At 27.4% G+C, this 22503-nt stretch overlaps 1 protein-coding gene and 1 long non-coding RNA gene across 14 annotated transcripts; one reads left to right on the top strand and one right to left on the bottom strand.

Annotated features, from left to right (window-relative positions):
• The first annotated feature begins 8199 nt into the window (after positions 1 to 8199).
• On the top strand, positions 8200 to 14731 carry LOC124928822. Of its 13 annotated transcripts, none has more exons than XR_007098600.1 (19): positions 8200 to 8469; positions 8731 to 8836; positions 9104 to 9168; positions 9266 to 9339; positions 10289 to 10420; positions 10501 to 10539; positions 10658 to 10782; positions 10863 to 10901; positions 11020 to 11144; positions 11225 to 11506; positions 11587 to 11625; positions 12081 to 12168; positions 12306 to 12372; positions 12512 to 12580; positions 12668 to 12745; positions 13011 to 13035; positions 13524 to 13620; positions 14327 to 14405; positions 14690 to 14731. It is a non-coding gene; the product is annotated as an uncharacterized LOC124928822 (long non-coding RNA). The 13 variants fall into 13 exon arrangements; XR_007098598.1 differs by lacking the exon at positions 14690 to 14731 and having other exon boundaries at positions 11225 to 11263; positions 11382 to 11506; positions 14327 to 14683; XR_007098605.1 differs by lacking the exon at positions 14690 to 14731 and having other exon boundaries at positions 12699 to 12745; positions 14327 to 14683.
• A 3264-nt stretch (positions 14732 to 17995) lies between these two features.
• Positions 17996 to 20899, bottom strand: LOC124931307 (nonsense-mediated mRNA decay factor SMG7-like). The gene is made up of 5 exons (XM_047471743.1): positions 20762 to 20899; positions 20632 to 20680; positions 19964 to 20545; positions 19732 to 19886; positions 17996 to 19655 (listed from the first exon to the last, which is right to left on the bottom strand). Exons 2-5 carry the CDS (start codon positions 20641 to 20643, stop codon positions 17996 to 17998), a joined length of 2409 nt encoding a protein of 802 aa, XP_047327699.1. The 5' UTR covers positions 20644 to 20680; positions 20762 to 20899.
• Positions 20900 to 22503: the final 1604 nt, after the last annotated feature.

The following is a 22503-nucleotide window of genomic DNA, read 5'->3' as shown; positions in this document are numbered from 1 at the left end:
ATATACTAAAATATTCTTTATTTTATTTATATATATTAATACATTTTAAGTCTTCCTACTAAAAATAATTATTATCTCCTCAAAATCATCACCCATCATTTCATTTTTCTCTCTTAGTTTTTTTAAAAACTCACAACCGAACAAGAACCAATTCCCAAATTAACCTTGTTTCACGTTTAACCTCCCAAACTAACCTACTTTGTTCATTCATTACCAAACTAACCTACTTTATTATTCAAACTCTAGTTTTTATATTTTAATTTTTTTTATATATTATTACATTATTATTTTTATAAATTAAATTATTTATATTTTGATGTATATATTTACATTATTATTTATATTTTGATATATATATATTTTAAATTATTATTTTTATAAATTTTATTATTATAATTTTAATATATATATTTACATTTTAATTATTATTTATATAATATAATAAATATTCACTTTACCATCCTCATAAATAATTAATAAATATTAATATATTTAAAATATTTTAACCATAACTATATATAATAATTTATAAAAAATAATTACAATCATTCTTTTCTAAATTATTTACAATTTTACTCAAGTACATCTTTTAACTACGTTTTGTATAACCTTTTTGGCCACACCTCCCACAAATTGTAGTGTTTAGTGAGTTATTATTCTCAATTTGAATACATTGACTTTGACTTAGTTAGTTTCTCTTCTTTCTCAAAATTTTATTGGGAATAAAATTATCATATTTTTTTCAATCATGTGTTATTAGAACGTCCAATATTGATTTTCTTGAGCATATTAATACTATATTTTATCTTAAGTTTGTTAGTTGATAAATATATTTGACTTATGTTTTTATTATTATTTCTTGAATGCTTAATCGCTCTTATTTTCCACTTTATTTGGTGACAATTTGAATGATCGTATTTTTTTTATAATTGTTTTGTCATTATATTTAAATAATTCTCATTTGTATAATATTATATTAAACTTTTTAAAATAAAAATAAAATATTATATAAAATAATAATTAAAATTAAATATATATTAAAATATAAATAATTAAATTTATAAAAATAATAATTTAAATATATTAATCAAAATATAAATAATCAAATTTATAAAAAAAATAATTTAATAAAAATAATAATTTATATATATATATATAAGTTTAAATATAAATAAATTTAAAAAATAAAAATAAATAAAGAAACTTTCAATAGTAAAGTAGGTTAATTTGAGAATGAATGAATAAACTAGGTTAATTTGGGAAATTGAACGAAAAACAATGTTAGTTTGAGAATTGGTTCACCAAACAACCTCTATGTTTTAAAATATTAGTTAATAATGAATAAAAAATAGATAAAATATAAGAATGAAAAATATTAGAAATAGATTAAATAAATAAGAAAAAATAAAAAAATATTAAAAAATGATAGAAAGAGAATATCGTTATGATTATAAGCTTAAAATACTATTTGAAGAGAAAAAATTATATCTAAACATAATTTTTTGCATAAACTTATTAGTAAATGTCCAAACTCAGTTTATAAACACTAAATCAAAAATCCCAAAATGTGTTTTTATTATAAATTTTGAATTAATTATTACGACAATTTACTTTAGCATATTCAAACGTGACCATTATATAAAATCAACTTTAAAATGAAACATAATTTATCTGATTTGAAATTACAAGCTCTAAACCTAATTCTCCATGGTTGGACCTTCTCTAAAGTTGGTCTTGTCTATGAAGCTGCCATTCTTTCTCTTTTTAGGTACGAAGATGATGCTGCTGCTCGTCCGACTTAACCTCCGCCGTTAGTGGCCACATCCATAAGGAATCGCCGTTGATAACCATTAACTTGTTTCTCCCTTCTCTGTTCTTCCACGCCGTAGATCAAAGAACCACTATGGTTATGCGGGCTTCCCAAATACACCATCTGGCTAGGGCTCAGAGGATTCCCCCATCCGTCGCTTAAACCTAATTTTGAACCATCTAGGGCGTAATCTCATTAAATGTTATTTTTATATGTTATAGATTTATTTTTATTTTTAAAATGTTTGATATATTTTGAAATAATAGATTAAAATGTATATACACTTACATATTTGTAAAATAATCTGGTTTTGTAGTATAAATAATTATTAATTTGAATAGTATTAACAATTTTTTAAATAATTACTTATTAAAAATTAAAATAAATATAAAAAAAATAAAATTTTGTTTTATAAAAACAAAAAAATTTGTCGTATTTCAAAATATATCATTAATTTTTTTAACAAGATTTTTAAATAATTACTAATTAAAATTTAAATTAAATATAAACCTAGATTAATTGTCGTATTATAAACGTTTAATTACTTGCTAAAATTTAAAATAATATAAAAAACAATTTGTTTTTTAAACACTTGTCGTATTAATATAATTTGTTAACAATTTATTTTTCAAACACTTGTCGTATTAATATAAAAACAGGATTTTGTAAAAGTTTTTTAAACACTTGTCGTATTAATATAAAAACAGAATTTTGTAAAAGTTTTTTAAACACTTGTCGTATTAATATTATAACATAATTTGTTAATTTTTCAAACACTTGTCGTATTAATATAAAAACAGAATTTTGTAAAAGTTTTTTAAACACTTGTCGTATTAATATTATAACATAATTTGTTAATTTTTCAAACACTTGTCGTATTAATATAAAAACAGAATTTGTTTTACAATTTCATTTTGTCGTATAACAATGTTTTTTATAACGGTATTAACTAATTTTAAATAATTATTACAAATTAAAAGAAATATAAAAAAAAATTTTCAAACTTTCTCTCTAATGTATATATTATAAATGTATAAATCATTATTTTTTTTAACTGTATTAATTAATTTTTAAATAATTTCTTATTAAAATTTAATATATATAAAAATAGAAAAAAAAACTATTTTTTATATTTTCTCTCATTTATTTACAATTTTTTTTAATTAATAAATTCTTATTTTTAAAATTAATTAAATAATCAAACATAATAAATTTTAAAAAACTTTTAGAGATTAACATAATATTACATTAATATATTTAGTTATAAAGATTAACATAATAAAACTTATTAAAGTATATTTATGAATATATTTGATAAAATATAAAACAAATATTGAAAATATTTTTATTTATTAACTAATTTTTAAATAATTACTCATCTTTATCCAAAAATTTTAAATTTTATATTTAATACTTAAAATATTAATAATAAATTTATTAACATTAAATTTATTATTAATTTATTAATATTTTTAACAACTTATTATGTTTTACAAATAAGTTATTAGAATGAATATAAATCAATAATCTTTTTACAATTATATACTTATAATTTTTTTTAACAATATTATCTTATGTTTAAATAATAATTTATTAAATTTTAAAAAATATTTAAAATCACTCTTTCTAAAACACTTTCAAACTTTATAAAAAAAATCAATTAAATTAATTATTTTAAAATACTTTCAAAATAATTACATATTTTTATAATTATCTTCTTTTTTTTAAGTATATAAATTTTTAACTGTATTTACTAATTTTAAAATAATTACATATTTAAATTAAAATATAAGAAGTAAAAACAAAACTACAAAACAATTACCTTTTTATTTTATTTTATTTCATAAATATGATTTTTTAAATAATTAGTTTACATTTTTTAATTCATAATTTTATTATTAATGATTTTAATGTTTTAATTAAATAATATATTATATAAGAAAATTAATATAAATATATATATATGCATTTTTTAAAATATATATTTATATATATAATTTAAGATAAAACGCTTATAAAAAATATAATTTTAAATGTTTTTGATTAATTCATTTATAATTTAGGCATTATATATATATAAGGAGGGATAGAGAGAGAAAATTTGGTGAATGAATTTAGTGAATGAATTTGGCAAGGGACTTTCATTCTTATTGGTTGGAAAATGTAAAAGTGGGAGGAAAGAGAGAAAATAGAGAAATTATTTGATTTTTTCAGCGAATAACATTATGCTAAGTCATCCTTCACTAAATTCTCTCACCTAATCATTTCTCATATATATATATATATAATAAATATTTAAATAATATAAATGTTATTAATTATATATAAAAACTTAAATATATTTATTTATGTAATTTTAAAATATATATTTAGATAAATGATTTCTAATAAATTGTGTTTAAATTATAATGAGGGATAAGAATAGAAAATTTGGAAGATAGAATTGGGAGGGGATGCGTGTCACCACATCACATTTTCGAAAAATGATAAAGGGCGAGGAAAGATAATTTTTTTATTATTTTCTCAGTGAATCCACATCATTCCTCCTCCAAATTTCATCCCCATCATTTCTCTTAAATTATATATTTAAAAAATATATATTTATTCATTTGTAATTTAGGAATAATCAATAAATATAAATATTATTTTTTATAAAAATAAAAATTAATAAATAATTTTTAAAATAATAGTGTATAATTCTTTCTCGTATATATTTATTTAAAATTATTAATATCAAAAAAGTATATTTATTCTGTATACATGATAATAAATATTTTTTATAATATAATAATTTACAGAAAATTTATTTTAATTAGTATATATATATATAGTTTAACAATTTTTAAAATATATTAATACATATATTTATGTTTTTAATATTATTAAATATATTTATGTTTTAATTTAGCTCATACAACTTATTTTATGTATAATTTGTTTAGAAGTTTGTTCTCAATATCTCAATTATTATTTAATCAATACATACCCTGTTTATATTAAAAATTATTAAATTAATACTATATTATCAGTTTAAAATAAAAGAAGTGATTGGAAGAAAAAATAATGAAGTATGACGTAGAAATAAGGAAGGAGAGATGGTAGAGAAAGAACATGTCATGTAATGTTTTTCTCAGACTGATTATCTCTTCCCCTATTCAAACTTCCAATAATTTCTACATATATCTCTTTAAATATTTTGAATGTACCAAATTATCAAATTGAGACTAATTATGAGGTCAATCTGAATTTTTTATTTATCGTTAAAATTATATGAAATAAGATTTTTAATATCATTAACTTATTATTTATACATTATTTAAGTAATAATATATACATAATCAATTTTATTATATGTCACTTTTTTAAAACTATTTAATATAAATATTGATATATATCAATATATATTTGAAGGAAAACATGATAATATATATATATATATATATATATATATATTGATATATATCAATATATATTAGAAGTAAAACATGATAATATTAAGTAATTATTTCTTTGTGTGTTCTTTATCTCTATTTTTGTATGTACTTTTCTGTCACTATCAACAATTACGACTTTCTTTCACTTCTTCACCCATCTTCCTTAATCGTTCTTCACAGATTTTAATTTAATATGTTTAAATGGTTAATTTAAGATTTTAATCTATAAAATTCAAATTTTTATTTTTCAATTTGATTTATAGTTTTTTCTTCAATTTAAATAAATGTTCTATGTTATTTGAAACTAAAATTATGTAAATATTTTAAAAATAATAATTAAATAATAGTATCTAATGAATAATCTAACAAAACTTTTAGTCGAAAAACGAAGGCCTTTAAACACCCCATTAAATTTAAAAAAAAAAATTAAATTCCATACGGTATGAAATTTGAATTTTTGTATCTTTTAGTGAAAGTTTTAGTGAAAAATTTTAAACATCAAACTTGAATTTGTACAAGTTGGTGAAATTTATACATAATGGTAAAAAAAATTAATTGTGATTAGAGATGTGGATCAATTATGCATTTGAGATTATATGGAGTTTGTTGAATCATTGAGCTACAAAAATGGGTCTTTTTAAGTTTTAGTATCGTGGGTGTGATGTGATTTAAGTCCCTTCAACACTGATTATAATGTATTGGGGATTGTATAATTTTTACAAAGTTATCTAGAGATTACTATTAAGTAGTAAGGTTTTGTGAGGATCGACTACTACAATAGAAGGGGATTAAATATTGTTGCACAAAACATGACTTTCAATTCAATTTTAAACCTGTTAGAAATTAAAATTTGTTTCTATTCTTCACAAATTGTCGCAAGCTCTTGAACGATTTCAAGTGCAAAAGTGTTTGCTAGATTTGAAGCTACAGATGCAAGACGTAAGAATGCGGAAAGTAATTAACTCAAGAGTTTTATGGATGTTCGAAGATAAGACTCCTACGTCGCCCCTTCTTTTATTTTCAGAAGAATTTCACTAGAAGACTTTGATTTGTACAACGTCTATACAAACTCAGTCAGAACTCAGGACTTAACAACTGTCTGTTCTAAACTCCTAGCACTCACTCTATTGAACAGACAATTTTCTGTTCAACTTACAAGAATAAATGTACTCTCAACTTATACAATGTATGCTTTTATAGTTAGAAAGAGAGAGATTAAGAATTTAGAGCTCGTTGACTATGCAATTCACTAACTGTGTAACATGTATGAGAACTAGGGGGAGTCACAATTGTACTCTGAAGCTCTTTTATATTGAGGCGTAGAAACGATCGACTCTGATTCTTGGATTGTGAAATGACCGGGAAAGATTCGTCATACCTCAAATCCAGGGATTCGACATTATACTTTGATGTCCTTTGTTGAGATGTAGGAAACGGTCGAATTTGATACGTAGATATGTGTCGACTTTCTAATGGTTGAACACTTGGTGGCTGTTGTAATAAGTTGACTAGGAAGTCTACTTATAACGAAGTCTGTTGTTCGCTATGTTGATGAGTTGTGCAGATAATTGAACTCTTTTTCAGACGACTACTGAAGCAAAGCTGCTGTCAGCACTTCTTCAGGGTACTACTGAAGCAAGGCGTCTGCTCGCGCTTCTTCAGACTACTGCTGAAGTAAGGCGTCTGCTCGCGGTGAGACGTCTACTTGCGCTTCCTCAACTTGAGGCCAGGACATCTACTTGAAGTGAGACGTCTGTTCGAAGAAATACGTCTGCTTGCACTTTCTTAGCCTAGTACGTATGCTCGCACTTCTTGAGTTGTACCTGCGCAAGAAATTTGCACAACTTAGTTTTATTCACTTATTCATCATCAAAACTATGTTGTATTTGATTTAACTTAGTTTTATTCACCTGAGTTAATTTTAATCAATTAATCTTAATTAATTATTTCTCTAATTATTAATTCTTTCTTTTTCTTCATTTAACTTATTCTAACAGGTTTTAACTACGATTTTAAATACCCCGATTAAATTTCACTAAATGACCGATACTAACACATTTTTTACTAGTCCTTGAATAGTCCCATCGAATCTAATTTCTCGTGTTCCTCCTTCTTCTTCTTTGACAACACTATCGAATCTTAATACTAGTTTTATTCCATATCCAAGCCAATTCATTTCAATAAAATATCAATAACAAGTAATATTATAGGCTCAATATCTTCATCAAACGTATTGAAGATTGGTGTCACTTAATCAGCTCACGGAATCAAGACTCTTAGGCTGTTCAATGGAAAATTGCAATTACCAAACTATAAGTAGGGGTTGATCGGTACGTTATACCTTAATGTTTTATCCATACCTTATATACCTTACCGAAAGTTTCGGTATGCAAAAAATGCATACATTTACTTTACCTTGATTTCAGTATACCTTAATTTTGGTACGGTATCGGTATTATACCTTTGATACTTAAAAAACATATTAACTTAAAAAAATCAATCTTATCGGTAAGATTGATTTTTAGTATATTAAATAATATTTTAGTATATTTATATTTTGATATTTTCAAAAATTATATTTCTATAATTAAATTAATATCAAATCTATTTAATTATTTTCTTATAAGTATTATATATATATATATTTTAACTTATAAATACTATTTCGGTATATCTTGATATACAAAATTTTAAAAATCTCATATTTTTACCGTATCAATAATTTTGGTATCAGTATCATACCACTAGTAAAAAAAACCGTTAATAGCCACCAAATTAGTCACTGTATTTTAATTACTGTCGCTATTAAACAAAAATAAATAAATATTCATACTTTAATAGGACACTATCTATCGATTAGTATCTACATACATTTCATCCCGTGGCTAAATATAAAATAAAACCGAAACCTTTTAATTTAAATATATATAAGACTTTTAAATTGGTATTAGTTAGAGAGGGAGGCTCATCAAGCCCTAACACTCATTCATCCGCTCTCGTTTGTTTGATCTATTTCCATCGAGTAACCCTCCACGACAAAGAAGATACAGATAGGAAAGTATATGTGAATTTGGACACACTAACTAATAGTCGTTGGATTGAGTCATAGAGATCCAACGGTGAAAGGCACGTTTTGTTAAGACATCACCCTCCCAGCCTCCACTCCACCGTCGCATTTCCTCTCGCCGTCTCAACTCGTTCTCACTCTAGGATTTGAAGTCGAAGGTAACGCCTGCTTTGAATCTTATGTATTCTCTTTCTAAATTTATCTAAATTCAGATAAATTTACACGTTCTATTTACGACTTCTTTTGAATCTAAATTCTTTCTTTTGGCTTTGAAATTAGGGTTTTGAATGCCGGATTATTATTCTTCTTGAATTCTTTTTTTAGATGGTTAGGGTTTTGAATGCGTGCTGGATTTTATTCCTTATCTTGATTTAGATTATGCTTTCCAAGTTTCATCGCTAGTCGTTTTCTTTATTCAGATTTGTTGTTCGTTCAGGAACAATGACTCGCTCAAGCAAAACAATTTATGTCGGAAATCTTCCTGGTGATATTCGCGAGAGGGAAGTTGAAGATCTGTTTTACAAGGTTATACTTAACTTTATGTTATTAGGATGTGAAAACCTACTATTTTTTGGTGGGCATAGCTATGAATTTGTCAAAGTACATGCTTTTCTTAGATGTTTAAAGCTATTGGTCTTTCCAGTGCACATGATCTTTATGATATCCAAAATGCTAAGCTTCTAGTGTATCTGCTAACATGATCTTTATCGTATTGTATTGATACAATATATATAGTTAGAGCTGGTCATGCTGTTTTCTTTGATATGGTTTCGTTTGGACCAATCTCGCTAGGTCTTTGACGTTTTGCAACCGACTATACATTTGATGAGGAATCACTGCGAATCTCTTCTATTTATGTATATTGCTTCGATATCCTTGATCATATTCATCATCTTCTTTTTTGTTTGTTTATATTGTTAATTTATCACTCACTTCATGTTTTTGCCTACAAAGTGTTCGACAGAATGTCCACAAGGATTTTGCAGCTAATACCATTAGAGATTAGTGACCACATCACTTATTCTTAGGTAAAATTACCATACATAAGTTCTTATTCCTTTCTCATATATTTATTCTACTTTCATAGATCTCTCTTGGTCAGCTTATAGTCTATATAATTTGTTTTCTGGATTCTACCACAAAGCACCAACTTGTTTTTTCTACCTAATGAACATCCATTTCTTATTAAATATTTAAGTTTGTGTATCAAGTGTTTGATGAAATTTTATCTGAATAAAGCGATTATGTTTATAATTACCATGAAATTCTGTTTATCATTATATGATATCATCTATTATACTTATGAAATTCTTTAATTTTAGCTAATATTAAGATGATGGACAATATTACTAGTAGTATAGGTGATGACATATATATATATATATATATATATATATTACTTTAATTATATGTATTTCATTGCTTTCTTGTTCTTCCGATCAATTCAAAATTATATATATTGATTTTAATGAACAACCCTTCATAATTTTGGATAGGAAATTGATTGATGGAGACTATACCATTGGAGATACTCACATTGTAGGTCTTATATTTGCATCTTTTATTATTATTTCTCATTACAAATAACTCCAAATGAGATCAATTCAATAATCTGAATCGGATAGAGAAATCAAGTTGTTCATGAAGTTATTTAAGGATCTGTATTCTTGTTTATTAACTTTATTAAACCCCATGAACAATTGACATGTATCAATAATAAAAAAACCTTGAAACTTTTCAAATGTTTAGACTAATAATTCTTACTTTCCCAGTCATGGTTGGGGATGTCAATGTATACTTATATGACTTGGATGATTCTCATAAGGCCGAGATAGAAATTATGATTGTTGAACTTAAAATGTGACTTTTGCTTACCTTTTTTTAAGAATCTGAATGTTTAATTAACTTTCTTAAGAATATAGATTGTGCTTGGTTTTAAAAAAACGTTGATGTTTATATTTAATTGGCATAGAATAGGTGTGGCAAGGGCTAGGAAAGGAAGCTGTTGTCATGATGATGGAATTTGCAGTTGAGAATATAGGGATACATGTCTTTACCACTAAAATTGGGGATTTAAATTAAGCTTCTCTTCATATGTTTCAAAAACTGGTATGAAATAGTTTCAAATTGTATGTCATTTCATTTAATTAGGTTAAGTTATATGGCTGATTGAGTTTCTTTCAATATAGGGATTCGAAAAAGTTTCTCACAGTCATGTCTTCAAAGAGGTAAGCTCCTCTTTTTTTCTTTTCTTTTTTATCTATTTGAGGACTAATATTACTTGAATCTAGCATTCCTATATAAATATGAATTGAATGGTGAGATAGTGTGCACCATATTTCTTAGAGGTCCTAGGAAAGGAAGCTGTTGTCATGATGATGGAATTTGCAGTTGAGAATATAGGGATACATGTCTTTACCACTAAAATTGGGGATTTAAATTAAGCTTCTCTTCATATGTTTCAAAAACTGGTATGAAATAGTTTCAAATTGTATGTCATTTCATTTAATTAGGTTAAGTTATATGGCTGATTGAGTTTCTTTCAATATAGGGATTCGAAAAAGTTTCTCACAGTCATGTCTTCAAAGAGGTAAGCTCCTCTTTTTTTCTTTTCTTTTTTATCTATTTGAGGACTAATATTACTTGAATCTAGCATTCCTATATAAATATGAATTGAATGGTGAGATAGTGTGCACCATATTTCTTAGAGGTCCTAGGAAAGGAAGCTGTTGTCATGATGATGGAATTTGCAGTTGAGAATATAGGGATACATGTCTTTACCACTAAAATTGGGGATTTAAATTAAGCTTCTCTTCATATGTTTCAAAAACTGGTATGAAATAGTTTCAAATTGTATGTCATTTCATTTAATTAGGTTAAGTTATATGGCTGATTGAGTTTCTTTCAATATAGGGATTCGAAAAAGTTTCTCATAGTCATGTCTTCAAAGAGGTAAGCTCCTCTTTTTTTCTTTTCTTTTTTATCTATTTGAGGACTAATATTACTTGAATCTAGCATTCCTATATAAATATGAATTGAATGGTGAGATAGTGTGCACCATATTTCTTAGAGGTCCTAGGAAAGGAAGCTGTTGTCATGATGATGGAATTTGCAGTTGAGAATATAGGGATACATGTCTTTACCACTAAAATTGGGGATTTAAATTAAGCTTCTCTTCATATGTTTCAAAAACTGGTATGAAATAGTTTCAAATTGTATGTCATTTCATTTAATTAGGTTAAGTTATATGGCTGATTGAGTTTCTTTCAATATAGGGATTCGAAAAAGTTTCTCACGGTCATGTCTTCAAAGAGGTAAGCTCCTCTTTTTTTCTTTTCTTTTTTATCTATTTGAGGACTAATATTACTTGAATCTAGCATTCCTATATAAATATGAATTGAATGGTGAGATAGTGTGCACCATATTTCTTAGAGGTTGTATACCAATATTAAATTTAATATTTTGTACTGTCATAGCTTCACTAACTAAAAGTAAATATTAGGTTTATTTTGTTGGTAGTATATACTTTGTTAAATTTTACACATTCTTTTTTAAAACTTTTTTCTACATTGATTCCAAAAAAAATATTATTATGTTTTCTCATGACTTCAAATTTTCCAGTTCAATAATTAACATATAAATTGTACATATACTATTAAATTATGTTGTTTGTAATACATCTTTTGATTTATTTCAAACTAAAATCAAAGTATTACATCTACAATAGATTTGGTAATTTTACTTTCTAACAGAATGTGATAACATTCAGCAATGACGCTTTCAACTGAATGTGTCTAACATTCAACAAGGAAAGTAGGTTGGACCATGTCTCAAAATATACAATATCATCAAAGAAAGTAAGTTGGATCATGTCTCAAACTATTGTTAGTTCATTATTCATAATTACATGCATATTCCCTAATTTTGAACTAATAATTTTGAATGATATCTTGGAAGCCTAAGAACTGATGTATTCATGAATGTTAAAATGGAGGTTGAAGTCTCAAGCTCACTTCAATCGGACATGCCTTAGTATAGGAGGAAGATGAGAATTCCAGATTGTAAGCTTTGTCTAAATAATACAACTTATCTATTAATCTTTCTGTAATTTGTGCAGACAACAAGATCTTTTGGTTTTACATATATATAATAGAAAGATATCAATTCCTGTTTCAGTGTCTGTTTAAATATGTTTTTTAGGAATCTCTGCTGCCATCAAATCACATTACGTCGACAAAAGGATTGTTGGATGCCTTGGTGGTGAAGATGGTGAGTTTAGTTGTTTTGTTATTCAAATTAGACTGTAGGAAAAATAAACTTGGTTTAGTAATGATAACATTTTTGCTGTAAACAAAGACGAGCATGAATGTTGTTTGGTTTTGGCTAGAGAAAGAAAAGGCACACAAATGTACTGTCTTCTCACAATATTTTGAGGTGAGTCTTTTATTATTCTTTAAATCATTATTTACTGTAGAAAGTAATGACCATGGTGATGAATATGATGGGGTTATTTTTTCCCAAATCCTAGGCATTGTTTCACTATTCTAATATTAAAATTAATCTATAATTTCATCATTTCTATAAATAAATGCTAAATGAATTCATGTTAAATGCAATTGTTAATTATGTATTGGTTGAATGCATCATACATAATATGGAAAAACTATAGGATGATTAACAAACTTTTAATTCTTCACAGATGATACATCGGCATATTTTGAAATGTAAGTTTCTACTTCATATTGTGGGTATTTATCTCTATGATTCATTCTTTCAAAAACAAATTTATTTTGTTTTAAATGTATGTACTCTCTTTTATATGATTTGAGGCATTTTTTGGATGAAATTGTGAACATTTTAGGGGCAAAATTGGAAAGAACGACTAACATTTGGGTTATAGTTGTGGATTGAATTAATTTTTGTTTTGTAGATTTTATAGCTTGTGAGTTTACTAAATTTGATTAGCCAAACTCAATGTTAATAACCTAATTAATCATTAAAGGTTTATATTTTTGGTTTATTTAAATAGTAAGTGAATGTTATATTTTTTATGCTATTATATTGATTAACTTTCCGGGCCTTATTCTGAATATGACAACAAATTGGAATGTAGTTATTATGATTAGAAATGATCTTGATGAGCCATTGTTTTTAACATGGTATCATTATAACAAACAATATTAGAACTAAACAAACTTTAATATAATTGCAGGAATGGGATACACCAAAGGAAGAACTCATGGCATGATGGAGAATTATGAACAAATTGTCCTATATCGTCTAGTTGGAGTTGGACTTATCAGTTCCAGGTTAAAAATCAGATTGATATTTTCTTTTACTTTCCTTTCATAAGCTTCCAAAAAATTGGGGGGCGATGCAAGAATCAATTTAAATAGCAGGGATGCCATCCTCGTTCCCTTTGGATCCCCTAATGGCACAATAACAATCTTTATTAGTGATTGGTACAAAAAGAGTCGTGAAGTTTTTTTGAATTTATATATGTTTGTCCAGTTTTAAACTTTGATTCTTCAGTACAAGTTAGTAACCCAGTCTTATTTATTTGAAACTACAATAGCTTAGGAAGTATATTGACAAGATTAGCAATCTTGGATCTCCTTATCACATTCTTTTTAACGAATTAGGTTCTTATCGCTATGATCAATCACTTGTCCCTAAATATAATGTTTATGAGAGAATATTTATTGAACAAGGAAAGAACTACCGTTTCATAGTTCATAAGCATCTCCACTAGCTTGAATTTCAGAATCCAAAATTATAACATGTTACTTGTGGAAACAGATTTACAAGCTCGATTTCTCAAACAGATTCATGGGAAGAACTTCGAAAGTTTATACATAGTTCATAAATGGAACTTACCAGGCTTTCATGGAAATTATATTTCAGAATAATGATACAAAAAATATCTAGACATGAAGGGTTATGAATTCTTTGTTATTGGGTGAGTCTTTTTGAAGAATTTTGAAAGTTCTAATATGTTTGAACTCTTTTGTGCAGAATGGATTATGGGGTATGGATGGAGAATAGTAGATGAACTTACCATAAATGTGATGTAGTTGCTCGTTGCACGACCCAGGTAAAATACCATTCTAGTAAGATTTGAAAACTAAGTTAAAGTTTGGAAAATTTTAATTTATATAAAATGATAAGTGTACCTAGGAGCATAGACAACCATTTTAGTTTATCTTAATAACCTTCGAATGTGAAATATTCGTACGGAGAGCCTTGATTCGTGGTATTTGGGGGCAAGAAAGTTATGTGAGCATTGTTAACCCTAAGAAAGATTAGAGGGAGGTTTCAATGGTTTTACTGAAATCAAAATAATGATTTTGAATATGCCATTTTATTGTTGTCATGCAGAATTTGAGAAATTGAATCATCTTTGTGTTGTACCAATACTAATTGACGGAGACATTGTTTTGGCTGACTCTCTTACGGTTCTTTTGGTTCGTAATTAATTTTTTTTTTCATTCATTATTTTAGATAGAAATAATTTAATTCAACTGAATTTTAATCTCAGAACAATTTTGGCAGTATTTGAAAGAGAAGTATCCAAGAAATCGATAATTCAATTAATTTTCTTTTGTCATTCGTCCTCTAGATTGAACAATGAATGACATCTAATCATATTTGATCTTATTATTTTTTTGATTTTTGGAAGGAATTACTTTCATGACTATATGGATTACAATAGTAAAAGGAGATTTTTAAAAAATGAATTGAATGGACTTGTTGAAGAGTTCAAATTTAGATTTGATGTATTTTATACTCACTTTATAAGATTTGTTATTTGAGTGATATAAATATTTAATTTTAATATTAGAAAATTGTATTTCATTTTTAATAATAGGTACATTAGTCAACAATTTTAAATTTATGTATTCAGCCTTTTAGCAAGCAACAATATTTTTTTCTGTAGCCAACCTTTAACGACAGTATTTACTGTCGTTATTGAGCTCTTTTATACTAGTGTACATTACCTTTTTTTAAGTATACTTTAAAAATCGATATTTTCAATATATTGCGGTACGATATTTTCGATATACCTTTAATATCGATAATTTTTTCACCTCTAATCATAAGACTCTAACTATAAGAGATAGCGATAAGAGACTCTAACTATAAGAGATAGCTGTAAGAAAAAATTAATAAGAAAAAATTAATATTATTATGAAAAAATCAATGTTTCAGTATTAAGAATAACAATGCAATGTTTTTCTTTTTGTTTTTGGATTGTGTTTTTTCTGTGAACATGTTTGTTTGTTTATGGATAATAATTTTGGTTTATGATTTATATTTTAGTAAGTTTATGGATAATGTTTTTTTTTTTATTTATGTTTTTAATTAGTTTATGTATAATTGATATCAAATTTATTTGTTTATGCATCAAAGTTATTTAAAAAATCAAAACCTAAATCGATTTTTTTTATAAAACTTAAAAAAAAAATCATAATTTCAGTTTCAAATGAACATAAAACTTTTATTTAAATTAAAAAATAAATAAATCAAAAATTGAATTGAAAAACAAATATTCAAATTTGAACTATAAACCCTAAATTAATTAGTTAAGCTTATTATGTTATAAGAGTTGTACGGTTGTAAAACTTCTTCTATAAATTGGCTTTTTTAAACGAATTTTAGAAAGCTTCTAGCATTTTGAATTATACGTATCGAACGATTACAATATTGAAAGTTCAACGATTTTTTTCGAACCAGATAATCCACCAAAAACTAATTGGAATGATAACACAAATATATAAGTCTGTCATATTAGTCGTATCGATCCAAACTTCTCAACGACTACCCAAAAACTCGAGAATCACCCAATAAATCTCAGTAATACTCCATAAAAGACTTTAAATATTAGTCATCACTCAACAATGTAAAAGTAAGTGAGTTGTTGATTAAACATCTTTGTGACATATACGACTAACCATAATATATCTATAATATAATCATTTTTCATTCATATATCATCTTTAAAAATTTCACCGTGAATAACGCTCCATTCAAAGATGAGATCTTGGATGAAATATTTGACTGCCAAAGTTTTTCTAAGAAAAACTATATGAAATTATCTTAGCAAACAATTTGTAGCAATGCCTCACAGGTAAATTATTCATATTTTGTCAACGCATCTTGCTTGTGTTCAACCAAAAGTAAAACTCTATTATGAGACAAAGTTTCCATAATATTTTATCTCCTTCTATATCTAATTCGATTAGCGAAACCACTAGACTGAAGCTCAAACATTTCCTTTAATTGTATAATTTCTACATATAACAATGAAAATAAACTCAATATACGTCGTAGCTAGACTTTTGATACTACACCAAATATCATCCCAAAAACTAATTAAAGACCATCCCCGCAATGAATTTAGGTTGTTAACTAAAAACTTTTCCACATAAAATAGATTTTCTCTCTAAATGCTACACCTCGTTGGATAATTAGATATTTTGATGAACCAACTAGACCAATAATGACACGTCGTTGCAAATCTACTACACAATTTTGGTAGAAGAGACTTATTAAAAAAATAAGATCTTATAGACAATTTTGGTAGAAGAGACAATTTTGAAAACATTTAATATTATTTCAACTAACTAGATGACAAAACGATGAGTTAAAAGATCCCCGTAAAAAATTACACAATATTCTCTCCATTTTCATCACCACTTTTGAGGATAATGAATAACGACATCATATATGTGGGCATGGATGACAATACACTCTTAATGAGAATTAGTCGACCCCCTTTTAAGATTATTTTATTTTTCCATCTAAATAGTTATATTTCATTTTAGTGATAATAGAGTCTCAAGAGACCTTTGATTGTAATTTATTACATAATGACATACCAAGATATGTCAATAGAAGACCACTAATTATGAATTACAACACATTTGTCAAGATCATTATTTTTATTATTCAAACAGAATCTCAAAAAAAGATGTTTAAATTATTTAGATTAATTCGAAGATCAAAATATACACCGAATAACCCTAAAATATATCTTGAAAATGTTTAAAATTCATATAAGTAGAATGAACAATTCAGAGTATATCATCAATATATTTTATATTAGTATGTTCTTACTTAAAAATTATAACTACATTTGTTAGGTTTGAACTCATTTAGTCTATTTATCTAGTAAATAAAAAAAAAATTATATATATACTCATAATTTAGTTATGTTTTAAAAGATAAGTTATTATAAATTAATATATATCTAAATGAGATCATTAAATATATATATATATATATATATATATATATATATATTTTATTTATTTATTTATTAAACGTGGAGATATATATATTTAATTTATGATTTATTATTATCATAATAATTTTATATAAATATATAAGAAATTTGAAAAAATAAAATAAATAAGATAGAATAAAAAAATATTTAAAAAATACAATAAATAAAATGAATAAAATAAATAAAATAATCTTCTCTTCTAATTAAATGTTGTATTCTGCTTCTAGTTAAATGTTGTAACATATTATATTTAAACTCAAAAATGTAATTAATTTTGACAAATTTATTTTTAACATATTCAAACGAGACCATTATATAAATCAACTTTAAAATGAAACATGATCTATCTGATTTGAAATTACAAGCTCTAAACCTAATTCTCCATTGTTGGACCTTCTCTAAAGTTGGCCTTGTCTATGAAGCTGCCATTCTTTCTCTTTTAGGTACTGAAGAAGATGCTGCTGCTGCTCGTCCGTCTTAACCTCCGCCGTCGGTGCGCCACATCCATAAGGAATCGCCCGTTGATAACCGTTAATCTGTTTCTCCCTTCTCTGTTCTTCCACGCCGTAGATTAAAGAACCACTCTGGTTCTGCGGGTTTCCCAAATACACCATCTGGCTAGGGCTCACAGGATTCCCCCATCCGTCGCAGAAACCTAATTTTGAACCATCTAGGGCGTAATATTCACCGAGCCCATTTGTATAAAGATGATGAACTGGCCAAACCACATTGCTCCCCTGCTCCAGATTTTGCCTGTTCCTGTACTGCCTTAGCCATTCCGAAGAACTCAATCCGATAACCGGCGGGAATCCCTCGATCAATGGCGGTGGGTTGAAAGTTGAAGGCAAATGTGCAATCGGCCAATTTGCTGTCTGGTTTATCATTGGAGATGGGCCGAGTATGCCACTTGTATCCTTAACTATTCCTGGGTTCTTAGAACAACCGACATTGAACCAAACAGCGTCATCTGGTATAAACGGAGCGGAGGGTATTGGCGGCGGTGGATGACGGAAGGGGGGTTCCTCGATAGTGCTTAATCCAGGTTTGTAAAGTTCTTTCCCTTTTTCGATTTGAAAACATCCATCGTTGATAACCCATGAGCTTAGAGAAGGAGGCCCAGCTGTGTATGCTGAATTCTCCTTCAAATTAGGCCTGCAATTTTCGATATTTGTAGTTTCTCGATCAAATTGCACTGGAATCTGCTTTGAAAGTGACACTGCTCGTCGCAGGTCATCATCGGAGCTAGATTCCGCCTTGGAAAATGGTGGCGCTGAGTTTAACCTAGTGATCGGCTTGAATAGAATCACTTCCTCCTCTTCAGCTGCAATCACTTTGATATTATTCGCAATTTGTTTCACCTCTGTTCTATAGAACTTTCTTCCCGTTTCATCATAACATATCCATTTGGTAGAACTAATTTTTGATTCATCTGCAATTCTCTTCCCTGAAACAAGAATCCGACCAGCACGTGACTCATAGCCATTATAGGGAGTAATCAGAGTTGTCCGATCATCCACAAAATCTAGCCTTTCGTGTGATTTGGAAATCGGAGTAAATCCCCTCAACTCGTAATCTTCCCACAGAGCATTTCTATCATTAAAACAGACATTGCTATCAATTAAGTTAAGAAGCTCAACCAAGGAGTCAAAGAAGTACGATATCGAACAATTAACCCTTTTATCATTTGAATGCTTCTCTACTAGTTTCATCATGAAAACCAACCACTCAACCACAACAAGAACAGCCGGCAAAAGAGGGCAATCTTCAAGCTTATTCTTCCCATGCACACATCTCTCCACGAACCTTCCCATTACAACAAAAATAACGATCAACGAGAAACAAACTAAATCTGATTCGTTGTTGAGGCTGTCGGAAACCACGAAGATCAAGATGCAGACCATCTGAAGCGATCTGTAAGGTCCTTTCCTTTCCTGATCTGATCCTCCTCCTATGTATTGATAAGATTCTAACGAATCTCTCAAACTCGAATTGTTTAGTTTCAGCAATGAATCCAACTCTTTCACGGTGGATGCGAATGTCCAATCGAAGTCTTCAATTCTGCAACCCTCAAAATAAAATTCAAAAGCTGAATTCTTTAAGCTATAAGATCAGTATTGGTATTATTCTTGTTTACCTTGACTGAACGAAGAAGAAGCTCATTGTTCTGACAAATAGAGGCCAGAGTGTGCTTCTAGAAGTAGTTTCAGTTTCCGACGAACATCTTTCCGACGGAGTAAAGAAATTGAACCGAGCTGCCTCAGATAGTGATGGTAAAAGGGACGACATGTTCTGTAAGTTGAAAGAAACAAAAAATCAAAGCTTTTCAAGAACCCATCTTGAATAACATAACAAAATGAATCTGTTACCGTTTGAAATGGGAGAATAAGGTTATTCCTAGCATCTGGGAATGGTTCTTTAACGGCTAAACTTCTGACACAATGATACAAAGTAAGGAAATCGTCCTCCATATAGGTGGCGAGTAAAGCAAGCTGGTTGTGAGGATTTCCACTGTCTGGCCAACAATTGATCGCTTTGAAGTAATAAAAAGCAGAAATTGACCAATCGGGATTCATTGTTTTGTATCGAGCTAAATCGCCCAAACAGACGAAGAGCCTGTGGCACAAGTAGAGAATAGAAGAAGAATTCTTCCATGGCTTCTTCTTCTTCAGCTTTATGATCAAACCTTGGTAAAATTCCATGGCTTCTGATAGAAAAAGATTGAATCTTTCCATAACTTCTTTAGCAACCATCTTACGAAATTCGAAGATATGTCTGTAATGAACCTTCCACAACTCATACTCAATGTCCCGAAGCTCGACACCTTCTTGATTGTCCAAAATGAGTTTTTCATAACATCTACAAACTGAACGGTACAATCTTTGAACGTCTGGATGGAGAAGTCCTTTTGCCTGGACTGATTCCCACAAAGCTTTCTCTAAATTGGCAACCTAGACATAAAAAAGAAAACAAGGATCTTGTGTCTTTTTTTTAACGGAAAAACATCATATGTAAGTGGAAGAGAACAGTTCTATACCTCTTTACTCATGTCTGGATGTCAGAAAGCTTCTGGTTCTGCAAAAATTCTACACGGCAGATGAAGAAGAAGAACTTGTCTAAGATTGGGTTTTAAAATTACCAAATATTGTAACTTTATTGGAAATCACCTGAAGAGCTTACAAACGAGCATTGGATATGACTATGAGAGCTTTCTCTTTCTATTCAAAAGACTAGCCAAGAACTTAGCTTATGTTTCTTCCCTTTCTCATATTGGCTTTGTCTTCCAGCCAAGAACAGAACTTTACAGAAACGTGTAGAGAGAAATGAAAAGGGCATTTAGAGTTTTTTAATTAATTTATTTTATTGTAAAGATAGAGCTAAAAGGGTAGAAGAATCTTGGGCTTTGTTTGATTCTAGCTTAAGCATTGGCATTTTATTATATAGATTGGGTTGGTTTATGTTGCTTTGAAGGTTAATCATTCAAACTCTTTTTCTCTGTGTTTTCTGGAATCAAACTTGACCTTGGGGCCAACCACTTTGTCACTTGATCTAAGTTTTATAAATTGTAATTGTTTTCTTCTATTTGTAATTTTGGGATTCAAACTAGACCTTTGGGAATGTGGGGGGCAATGGATGGAGCACTATATTCTTACCCAAAAGAAATCACAACAGTGGAAGAATCAAATCCTATAGTGGGACTTATCTCATCTCTTATTATTTTTTTTAAAATTTATTCTTGACTACAGTTTAATTATAATGATTACTTGTAAGTCACGCCACAAGAAACCTAAATTTCATTATTAAAATCTAAAATAGCTAGCCTTCTTAAGAAGTTTTTGTTTGTTTATTCCATACTTAATTAGGTGTCCCAACCCTAATTTTATTAATTATTATGTCCTCTTTGAAAGGTGGAATCTAGAATTTGTCTAGATCTCATTTCAAATTCAAATTATATTTTATCTAAATTATGCTTACCTCATTTATTTCTTTTAAAGTGATTAAATAAATAAAAAAATCTCATTATATGTTGAATCAAAGAATTATTTCATAAAAAAAATGCTAAAATAATAAAATAAAAAATATTCAAAAGATTAAGGAACTAGTTTGATTCACCTTATTTGTTAAATATTCAATTTGATATATAGGATTCAAATTAGTCCTAGAGAGAGAAGGCAATCAAGGTCTCAAGGGTACATCAGTCATAAACTAAGTATATTTAAGAACTTCTAGAAGGTATAAGATATCTCATAGGAAAAACATCTTAGCCCTTTTCTTGATAAGACATTAATGATGCTTAATCTTCTATGTTTCCTCCCTTGTGAAAAAAAATCAATAAAATTTAAAGTTTTAAAATTAAATATCTATCATGATTTCATATATATACATATATAATTGTACACTTGACATTTAGTCTCCATTATTGTCCTAGCTAGCTAGAGTTCAACTTTCAAATTTCTATCATGGAATAAATTGGATTTATTTGGTTAAAGAAAATTTATTTGCTCTCCCCATAACTATTTATTTATATTATTTTCAACAAATAGTTGAGTGATTGGCAGCAAAAGGTTGGTAGTGTTAGGTTAATAATGTTTTCATCTCATCCAATCAGCGCATGACATGTCTTTTAAATGTTATTATCCAAACATATTATATAATAATATAGTATGGTGTGTGATTGAGACAATTAGGGTCCAACGTATTTATGGTGAAAACTACTACTTATTATAATAACATATTTAGTCTATTATTTGTCAATGACCAAATAATTTTAGAATTAACCTTATTTAATGTATTGTTACAAAATTTCAAGAACTTCATCATTGATATTCTCCTTGAAAAAAATACTTGGAAATTATATTTGATAATTTTTGAATGATTCACATAACATCTATGAAAAAAAATGAGAAAT

Source organism: Impatiens glandulifera, chromosome 3, assembly GCF_907164915.1.
Source record: "Impatiens glandulifera chromosome 3, dImpGla2.1, whole genome shotgun sequence".
Taxonomy (NCBI): domain Eukaryota; kingdom Viridiplantae; phylum Streptophyta; class Magnoliopsida; order Ericales; family Balsaminaceae; genus Impatiens; species Impatiens glandulifera.
This window is presented reverse-complemented; position numbering and strand designations above follow the sequence as displayed.

Coding starts and splice junctions, on each gene's coding strand:
- LOC124931307 (XM_047471743.1), bottom strand. Junction 19,887..19,963: donor TTATTCTCCCATTTCAAACG/GTAACAGATTCA, acceptor TTCAACTTACAG/AACATGTCGTCCCTTTTACC. Junction 19,656..19,731: donor TTCTTCTTCGTTCAGTCAAG/GTAAACAAGAAT, acceptor TGAGGGTTGCAG/AATTGAAGACTTCGATTGGA.